Consider the following 11,087-nt stretch of genomic DNA (forward strand, 5'->3'; position numbering starts at 1 on the left):
CAGAGCTGAGTCTCGTTGTTGATGAACCTGGCCTGAGTGCGTAGGCAACCATGTATGTATTGTGCTAATACGGTTAAGTAAACGTTGTTAAACTGGAACCTTGTCGTTGTGTCATTTTGAATTAACAATAATCCCACCAACACTTAGTGTTTAGAGTCCAATGAGAGCCATTCAAAATTAGCCTACTCTATAGCCTACTTAACAGTGAATTTGTGGCACTCTTACAATGTAAAAATCCTCCATCAGGGCTGGCTGAAAACTATCAAAGGAAACCTTACAAAGACTCAATATCCAAGTTCTCACTACACACAGAAGGGCACACTAAGAGTTTTGCTGAAAACAAGAAGCCTGTGCCAAAGTGGGCTCTAAAACATTACTTAACCGATAAACGATTTAATAGTCAGAGCCAAGCGGATAATTCATTACATTTTTTAAGCAAAGATATCCATATCTGCCAGTCAAGTAATAGTGTGTGTGTGTGTGTGTGGCAGCTTGCTTCCCTACAGTATCTCATAGCTCAAAATATAAATTTCCCCTAACCACAGATCTAAAAATCAGATTACTCCCCCCAATCCTAACCATAAGCATTAAAGTTATGAAAAAAGATCTGACCCTGAATCTGTGCTTAGATAAGGTCCTAGCCTTAACTAGCCTCCTCACCACCTTGTCACAGCACTACAGCATGCAATCACTGATGGTGAGTGACTGGAGAGAGACAGAGACAGCAGCAGGATGTGATGAAAAAAAATTAAAACGTAAAGCGGACCCTGTACTGCATGGCAGCCTGATTTGTGGTTGCCGACTGGTTGACAGTCACGGCAGCAAGGGTAAGTGTTCTTACCGTCAGGAAGCTTTCTCAACCGTTTCGAGAAGACTTAAGAGAATCAAGACAATGTTGCCAAATGAGCACCAAAAGTGTTTGTTCACGTGACCCTGTATGCGAACAAGGTTTTCAAGAACACACGTCTCTGTTTTGACCAATTATTTATATAAATCCTGGATTGATGATTCTATGTATTGGCCATTGAGGGGCTTGGAAGCCACCGGCCAGCCATATTGGCACTCCCCAGTAGGATCAGTGCTCCATAGGAATGAATGGAATTCTACAGTATTTTAATTAAATGTTTCAAGGAAAACATTTTACATATTTAAGTAGTTTTGTTGTAGTGGGGACAGTAACATATATAATCTCAAAATTAGACGTAAAACATATTTTGTTGTGATTTGTCAATATGTGTGTTCTCCTCACATAATATAATTTAAGAGTATGCATTAAGGTGTCTAATAAAATAAAGGTGGAAAAAACGAATGTAGACCAATTCATTTCTATAGCTACCATAATATTTTCTGAAATGAGGGAGTGCTAAGATGGAGGCAAAGTGGAGTCAGCATAGCGCCCCCTATTAGTAATCTAGTGTATATATAAATCATTGGTTTTGACACCTGCTACTGATCTGAAAGGCACAGCTATTGCTGTGACCTTACTACTGCAACGACATCTGTATATGATTTCTACTGCTGAATATTTAATGGAATGCTATCCATCTCATCACGTCTCAAGGTTCTATGCAGAGCCCTACTGCTTGTTTACAAAATAGAATATTTAGCTACTATTTCTAGTACTTGTAAATAGAAGGCTAATAAACTATGGTTACGTATTGTGAAGTAAGCAATTATCACTTGCTTTGGCTATTGTACTAAATACAAGAGTATAAATTACAACGTAGCAACAATGTATACCACAGGGATGCAAACTGACTATGACCCAAAAAGGTGAGCAAACATTTTTGCACGGAAACATGAGTAATCTGTGTAAACTGCAAGAAAATGTGCCTATTTTCAGAATGAGTGTCACCATACCAACATTTTCACTAACGATGTGATACCAAGCCAAGTACTGGCTTGCCGAGTGGTAGTGGCTGTGGCAAATGGAGCGCTCTCTGTCCACAATGACAAAATGTTGCCGTTTTAAAGCTAGGTCCCTGCAACTCTATACATTTTACCATGGGGCGGAGAGAAAATGTTAGTTTCTTGCAGTTCTATACTTTTTGTGATGGGACTGAGAAATAAAATTTCCTGCAATTCTGCACATTTTGCCATGACTTATGCCGTGTTCTTATGCTATCCGAGAGACTCATAAAATCAATGGGGGCCTCATGCCATGACATTTTTTTAATTTTAGATTCTCCATGACTGTCTACTTTTTATGATCTTGTTTAACTTCTCTAGGGTAGGGGGCAGTATTTTGACATCCGGATGAAAGGCGTGCCCAAATTAACCTCTCTAGGGTAGGTGGGACGCAATCGTCCCAGACTATTCAACAGCCAGTGAAAAATCAGAGCACCAAATTTAAAACCACAAAATGTCATATTTCAAAGTTCTCAAACATAGGACTATTTTACACCATTTTATAGATACACTTCTCCTGAATCGAACCACGTTGTCCGATTTCCAAAAGGCTTCACAGCGAAAGCAAAACATTAGATTATGTTAGGAGAGTACATCGACACAAATAACCACACAGCCATTTCCAAGCAACTACCATGCATCACAAATACCCAAAACACAGCTAAATGAAGCACTACCTTTGACGATCTTCATCAGATGACACTCCTAGGACATCATGTCACACAATACATGCATTTTTTGTTTGATCAAGTTCATATTTATATCTAAAAACAGCATTTTACATTGGCGCGTGACGTTCAGAAAATATTTTGCCTCGAATACTGCCGGTGAATCAGCGCTACAATTTCCAAAAATATTAGTCATAAACGTTGATAAAATATTAAACTGTCATTCAAAGAATTATAGATGAACATCTTTATGCTAACGCTGTGAAAGATTTCAAAATAACTTTACTGGGAAAGCACACTGCAATAATCTGAGTACTGCGCTCAGAAAAATACACTAGGCAATACAGATAGCCGCCATTTTGGAGTCATCTAAAATATTAAATAGCATTATAAATATTCACTTACCTTTAATAATCTTCATCAGAAGGCACTTCCAGGATTCCCAGGTCCACAATAAATGTTGTTTTGTTCGATAAACTCCAGAATTTATGTCCAAATAGCTCCTTGTTGTTCGCGCGTTCAGTAACTCCAAATGTAGGAAGCGCACCAAAAAGAAAAGTAAAAACATATATATATTTATGTTCGTTCAAACATGTCAAACGTTGTAAAGCATCAATCTTTAGGGCCTTTAGAACGTGAAACTTCAGTAATATTCCAACCGGACGGTTCCTGTGTCTTGAAAAACGTTTTGGAACACAGGTCCCTTCTCACATGAACGCACGCCAATGAACTGATGAGTCTACAACTTCCCAGGGTTCTTGTTCGGTCTCTGTTCATCATAGACGCCTCAAACAACTTTCTAAAGACTGTTGACATCTAGTGGAAGCCTTAGGAAGTGCAAAATGAACCCTAACTCACTGTGTTCGATTGGCAATGACTTGAAAGGACTACAAGCACCAGAATTCTCACTTCCTGGTTAGATTCGTTTCAGGTTTTTGCCTGCCATATGAGTTCTGTTATACTCACAGACATCATTCAAACAGTTTTAGAAACGTCAGAGTGTTTTCTATCCAAATCTACTAATAATATGCATATTCCAGTTCCTGGGCCCGAGTAGTAGGCCGTTTAATTTGGGTATGTTTTTCATCCGGCCGTGAAAATATTGCCCCCTACCCTAGAGAGGTTAAACTGCCTGCTACTCAGGCTCAGGTAGGATATGCATATTATTAGTAGATTTGGATAGAAAACACTCTGAAGTTTCTAAAACTGTTAGAATGATGTCTGAGTATAACAGAACTCATATGGCAGGCAAAACCTGAGAAAAATCCAACCAGGAAGTGTGGAAATCTGAGGTTTGTAGTTTTTCAAGTGATTCCCTATCCTGTATACAGTGACTTAGGGTTCATTTTGCACTTCCTAAGGCTTTCACTAGATGTCAACAGTCTTTAGAATGTTGTTTCATGCTTCTACTGTGAATATGGAGTGAACAAGAGCGCCTGGAAGTCGATGAGTGAGAAAATGACATGAGCTCAGAGGCGCACGCTCACATGAGTTAGCTGTGTTCCTTTTCTTTCCTGAAGACATTGGAATATTACTGAAGATTTATGTTACAAACGTCCTAAAGATTAATGCTATACATCGTTTGACATATTTCTATGAAAGTAAACAGAACTTTTTTTGACTTTTCATAGTGACATTTGCGCGTGCTTCCTGCATTTGGAGTAGTGGACTGAACGCGCGAACAAAAGGAGGTATTTGGACATAAATGATGGACTTTATCGAACAAAACAAACATTTGTGGACCTGGGATTCCTGGGAGTGCATTCTGATGATCAAAGGTAAGTGAATATTTATAATATTATTTCTGAGTTTGACTCCACAAAATGGCGGGTTTGGTTTCGTGTCTGAACGCTGTACTCAGATTATTGCAAAATTTGCTTTCGCCGTAAAGCTTTTTTGAAATCTGACAACGGTTGCATTAAGGAGAAGTGTATCTATAATTCTTTGAATAGTTGTATATTTTATCAACGTTTATGATAAGTATTTCTGTAAATTGATGTGCTCATTCACAGGAAGTTTTGGGAGGCAAAACATTTCTGAACATTACACGTCAATGTAAAATGGGGTTTTGGATATAAATATGAACTTTATCGAGCAAAACATACATGTATTGTGTAACATGAAGTCCTATGAGTGCCACCTGATGAAGATCAAAGGTTAGTGAATAATTTTAGCTGTATTTCTGGTTTTTGTGACGCCTCTCCTTGCTTGGAAAATGGCTGTGTGGTTTTTCTTGCTTAGGTGCTGTCCTAACAATCTAATGTTATGCTTTCGCCGTAAAGCCTTTTTGAAATCAGACATTGTGGTTGGATTAACGAGAAGTTTATCTTTAAAATGGGATATAATAGTTGTATGTTTGAGAAATTTGAATAATGAGATTTTTGTTGTTTTGAATTTGCCGCCCTGCTATTTCACTGGCTGTTGAATAGTGTGTCCCGCAGGTGGACCCCAGAGAGGTTAAAGATCTCAAATACTGAAAATATTAGTCATTGTTGGGAGTGCCGACAACTACTTAGCAGCGGTGGCGCGCCGCTGCTAAATTAACCTCTATGGGCTAGGTGGGACGCTAGCGTGCCACCCGTGGTGCACTCCATCAACAGCAGGTGCATTTCAAGAGCGGCAAATTTGAATCCAAATAAATGTCAAAATTCAAATTTTTCAAACATACAACTATTTTACACCCTTTGAAAGATAAACATCTCCTTAATCTAACCACGTTTTACGATTTCAAAAAGGTTTTACGGCGAAAGCATAAATTTAGAGTAAGTTAGGACAGTACATTTACAAGAGTTGTGTGTAATGTTTTGTCAAGTCAAAGACAGGGTCACCAAAACCATAAAACCAGCTAAAATGATGCACTAACCTTTTACAATCTCCATCAGATGACACTCCTAGGACATTATGTTAAACAATGCATGCATTTTTAGTTCTATCAAGTTCATATTTATATCCAAAAACAGCGTTTTACTATGGCATTGATGTTGAGGAAATCGTTTCCCTCCAATAACCGGCAGTCAAGTCAGCGTCACAAATTAAATAATTAAAATTAGAAAACATTGGTAAAATATTATATTGTCATTTAAAGAATTATAGATTTACATCTCTTGAACGCAATCAACTTGCCAGATTTAAAAATAACCTTACTGGGAAATCACACTTTGCAATAATCTGAGCACTGCGCCCAGAAAAATACGCGTTGCGATACAGACTAGACGTCATGTTGGGGAGATCTAAAATCGAAAATACTATGTAAATAATCCATTACCTTTGATTCTCTTCATCAGATGTCACTTCCAGGTATCACAGGTCCATACGAATGTAGTTTTGTTCAAAAAAGCTCATCATTTATGTCCAAAAATCTCCGTCTTGTTAGCACATGATCTAAGCCAGCCGGACTTCGTCATGAACGAGGGGAAAAAATATATTTACGTTCGTTCAAACATGTCAAACGTTGTATAGCATGAATCATTAGGGCCTTTTTTAACCAGAACATGAATAATATTCAAGGTGGACGAATGCATACTCTTTTATAACGTATTGGAACGAGGGTACCCAACATGAACTCGCGCGCCAGGTGTCTAATGGGACATCATCGTTCCATGGCTCTTGTTCGGTCAGATCTCCCTCCAGAAGACTCAAAACACTTTGTAAAGGCTGGTGACATCTAGTGGAAGCAATTGGAAGTGCCAAAATATTCCTCAGCCCCTGTGTTTTTCAATGGGATAGGTTTAAAGGTAATACAACACATCAGGTATCCACTTCCTGTCAGAAAATGTCTCAGGGTTTTGCCTGCCAAATGAGTTCTGTTATACTCACAGACACCATTCAAACAGTTTGAAACTTTAGAGTGTTTTCTATCCATATATAATAAGTATATGCATATTCTAGTTACTGGGTAGGATTAGTAACCAGATTAAATCGGGTAAAACATTTTTATCCAGACGTGCAAATGCTGCCCCCTAGCCCTAACAGGTTTACATAGGGGAAACACTGCACTTTTTACTGTACAATCGAAAAGGCTACTGCAGAAAATATCTGATTTACTCATATCCATACCTGTGATTGGGCAGGAGGAATGTAGTAAGGAATATAAATACATAATGATCTGCAATTTCATTGATGCAGTAAGGGGAAAACACACTAGGTCTAAATGAAACCATCTTTAGCGTACTCTTCAGACAACTTTACACAGCTTCACTCTCCCTCCCTCACGAATTTACTCCCTGTCCCACACGTCCTATTTCCCTCACCTCCCCCCCCCACACACACTGCTACCAAATGCTAGGCAACAAACAGAATCCTACATATCCACTTCGCTCGCGCAGCGAGCTACTCCAATAATTCAACCAAAACTGCATCACTGTCTGCACACCCTAGCTCGCGGCTAAATAACATTAAAACTTATGGAGATGCGCGGAAAGAACGGACAGAGAGAAGCAGCTGATTTGGCTAACGGCTGGTTAGGGGATGCGGCTGGCTGTTTATAGCAGCCACACGTGATATTTGATGAAGCACACATCGCTCAATGGGTGATACACTCTGCGTTTTACGGATCGTCACGATTCACGTGAATTATTTATTTTGAGATCGAAATGGTGGATATCGCCGAAAAGTGGCGAGTTAACCTTAATGGCAGCTCAAACATCCCTTTATCCAATTACAAAAACCAGACAGCGTCTAAGGAGACAGAAGAAATGAACTAGCTCTGCTGATGGACAAATGTTTGTTTCCATTCCACCTGGTGTCTCATTTAAAATGTGTCTCAGGTAGCCTCCGATCCGACCGGCACAACTGCTTTCTACATCAATCTGGAAACTCATTTGCTCACGTTTTATTGATATAGAGCGAAAATGAGAGAGAAACTAAATCCAATGTGAAGTGGAAAATAGCCACACTCTACATTAAAAGCTTCATTAAATGTGAAAACTGGTAAGAGAATTTACAACATCTGTCTCTGGCCCTGCATCACAACCTCCAAGGTTAACAAACATACATTTACAGCTTTGAGATGCAGCAGAGACTGCGCCACTCGCCATGCCGCGCCCCTCGCAGTTTTCAAAGATAAAAGTTTTCCAGGCTTAAAAGAAGCTTAAAAGTGAATGTAGGTGTAGCTGGACAATTGAAGTAACAGAATAGTTTGTGTGTGTGTGTGTGTACACGCTTGTGTGGGTGCGTGTGGAAGCCGTGACCTTGGTGCAGCTTTGTAGAGATCTGGCACCGGTTCCAACTAGGTAGTGTTTTAACTGCATTTGTAGTGTTGTTCACAGACATTCTGGCAACACAAACTACCCAGCGAAGCTGTTCCCTGTACAAACCCCTCTCTACCCAGAGAAGCTGTTCCCTGTACAAACCCCTCACTACCCAGAGAAGCTGTTCCCTGTACAAACCCCTCACTACCCAGAGAAGCTGTTCCCTGTACAAACCCCTCACTACCCAGAGAAGCTGTTCCCTGTACAAACCCCTCACTACCCAGAGAAGCTGTTCCCTGTACAAACCCCTCACTACCCAGAGAAGCTGTTCCCTGTACAAACCCCTCACTACCCAGAGAAGCTGTTCCCTGTACAAACCCCTCACTACCCAGAGAAGCTGTTCCCTGTACAAACCCCTCACTACCCAGAGAAGCTGTTCCCTGTACAAACCCCTCACTACCCAGAGAAGCTGTTCCCTGTACAAACCCCTCACTACCCAGAGAAGCTGTTCCCTGTACAAACCCCTCACTACCCAGAGAAGCTGTTCCCTGTACAAACCCCTCACTACCCAGAGAAGCTGTTCCCTGTACAAACCCCTCACTACCCAGAGAAGCTGTTCCCTGTACAAACACTCTGCCAAGAAAAAAAGATGGGTTCTACGCTGATAAAACCTAAACGAATTAAGTGGAAAATAAAGTGCAAAAACCAAAATACAGAAGCAAGGGTTCTACCCATGTGGAGCGGGCCCGTCTTACCTTTGGTGGTGTGTGTGTGTGTGTGTGTGTGTGTGTGTGTGTGTGAGACTGCATGCTTGCCCAGTCAGAGTGGGTCTGTCTTACCTTTAGGATGTCCTGGGTCTGTGAACTCGTACTTCCCCATTCCCACAGTCCTCAGCATCTGGAGCCCGTTGGGCCCTCTAGGATCATCCTGATAGGCTACTAGAGTAGACGGAAGCGGCGGCACCAACTGCCCATTGGTCAGAGGCAGGACGGGGGGCTGTATGAGGGGGTGAGGCATCAGATGACCATTCCCCATCACATTTTGGTTGTGTTGGTTGGGGTGTGTCCCACCCAGACCCCCTGAGGTGGAGGAAAGGGGCAAGGAGGCGACAGGGGGCTGGGCCAAGGGGTAGGGTGGCTGGGAGGGCATGTTGAGAACCATGGGGGGGGGTTGGTGTGAGGTGGAGTGTGGGGGTAGCTGGAAGTGGGCTGTCATGAGTGGGTGGGGGGCATGGGGGATTGGACAGAGGGGGTCACACCTATGATGGGCGACTGGACAGTGACACTGTGGCTGAAGGGGGGCGGAGGGAATAGGACTGGGGCAGGAGACTGGATTGGGTCACTGTTACTACTGGAGGTGCCCACGTAGGACCTGGGGGGGGGGGGGTAGAGCAGAAAGGAGAAAGAGAGTTTTGATTATTATTACATTAACTAATAACATAATCATCCTTTTAGCTAGCTCAACAAATGGCAGACTGTACAGAGTGGGCTAATGTTCCAGGTTCCATGATTGAGACCAGGAAAACAAATACGTTTACCTGTAACGCAGAGACAAGTAAAAGTTGGCTGGTTTCAGGAAAAGTCCTCTTAAATCGAATTTAATAAACGTGTTTTCCCAAAAGTGTCACGGGTCAACTATCTGGTTCATTACAATTGCTTTGTTGAAAAATATTAAATCAGTTACATAAAAAAATGAATATATACTATGGTTGTCTCTAACAGTACATATAGCTATTTCTAATTAGTATACGTGCCAAAATAAATACTAATCACTTACAAATAGCGCAAAGGGTATGCTATCTAGAATGTAAAACCATATAATTGTATGCTTGTCTGTCCGACAAACAGGCTCACCACTGTAGCAGTGTGAACATAAATGTTACCCAATGCTACACAATTGACAACAATGACTCCCGCTAGCAGTGCTTAAACTAACAGTTATACCAATACAAGTACCTAGCTACATCTACGCATATATTATAGGCTAGGGCTAAACTAGCGCTCAGCATGAGGCTAGCTAGCTAACTTTCGAACCATTAAATTACGGAAAATATATAAAATTCCTAAAACATTAACTAGAATGATTCAATTGTGCAACATAAGTATATAACCCGCGGCTTCGTTTAACAAAATAAAGCAACCCGGAGTTTAAAAATGTACTGTATAAAAATGTAGTGTATATTTACAATTTAGAAAAGTCCGCGACGCCATTTTGTTTAGATTTGCATCATGTCATGGGCGTATTCATAACGCCGAATCTGTTGCAAAACGTTTCTTAAACGAAACGGGGATGGATCTAGCTACCTGCATTTATCCAATATAAACTCTCGTTTTCCGTTTTGCAACTGTTTGAACTAACGATTACACACCATTCACCTAGCGTGGCTCCATTACTTACAATGCCATTGTCAATGGGGATACTTGGCTAGCATTTTCTAGCTTCGACAAACTCAAAAATGCACCTTAAACATCACACAACCCATTAAATAGTTAGCGAAACATGTTATCGTACTATGTCGACGTATATTGTGTATAGTTATAGATTACACACCTGTAAAACAGTATACATTTTGAGACAACGGGAAGTAGGCTGGCTTCAGGAAAACTTCACGCAATCGATTGAGGAAGTGAGGTCACCATCACCAGTTTAAACAGCGTCGCATAGGTGGAAACCAAAACTGTTCTTAGGGCAGGCATGGTTATAGCGAAATACTGTATGTTCGAGTCGCGTCGTGGACAAATTTTGCATTTTACCTAACTTTAACCTAATTATCATAACCTGCCACGTTAATTGTCCTAACCTGCTACGAAAAGTCACTGCCAGTCAAAACCGGCAACTGCCTTGGAGTCAGCAGATCTGACTCCAAGTCAGATCTGCTGCGATACCGCCTCATTGTAAATGCCACCAACCAACAGATCTGCTGACTCCATCTTGGTCTTGGTTTTCACTAATGCGATACCGCCCAATGTAAATGCCACCAACCAACAGATCTGCTGACTCCATCTAGATAGTGATACCAATACACTTCAGTGCAAATGAATGCATAAACCTGGAGGACTTCAATAATTGGTTTTATTTAACTAGGCAAGTCAGTTAACAAATTGTTATTTACAATGACAGCCTGGTGGTCCCGTGTGGCTCAGTTGGTAGAGCATGGTGTTTGCAACGCCAGAGTTGTGGGTTCGCTTCCCACGGGGGACCAGTACGGAAGAAAAAAAAAAAAAAATGTATGAAATGTATGCATTCACTACTGGAGAGAGACAACACTACATAAAGAGAGACCTAAGACAACAACATAACAAGGCAGCAACACATGACAACA

The 11,087-nt window shown here is 41.0% G+C and overlaps 1 protein-coding gene across 3 annotated transcripts in view; it reads right to left on the bottom strand.

Moving 5' to 3' along the window:
- LOC106608047 (kelch-like protein 29) overlaps window positions 1-10,613 on the bottom strand; it is a 138,774-nt gene extending 128,161 nt beyond the window's left edge. Inside the window, exons 1-2 of one of the 3 annotated variants that reach the window (XM_014205718.2) lie at window positions 10,316-10,613; window positions 8,605-9,136 (exon numbers count right to left, since the gene is read on the bottom strand). In XM_014205718.2, the coding sequence (XP_014061193.2) occupies window positions 8,605-8,980 (376 nt within the window). In that variant the 5' untranslated portion in view covers window positions 8,981-9,136; window positions 10,316-10,613. Of the gene's footprint in view, window positions 1-8,604; window positions 9,137-9,302; window positions 9,458-10,315 lie in introns of those variants that run through there. The other 2 variants (XM_014205719.2, XM_045720980.1) reach the window with 2 other exon arrangements.
- Window positions 10,614-11,087: the final 474 nt, after the last annotated feature.

Source organism: Salmo salar, chromosome ssa06, assembly GCF_905237065.1.
Source record: "Salmo salar chromosome ssa06, Ssal_v3.1, whole genome shotgun sequence".
Classification (NCBI taxonomy): domain Eukaryota; kingdom Metazoa; phylum Chordata; class Actinopteri; order Salmoniformes; family Salmonidae; genus Salmo; species Salmo salar.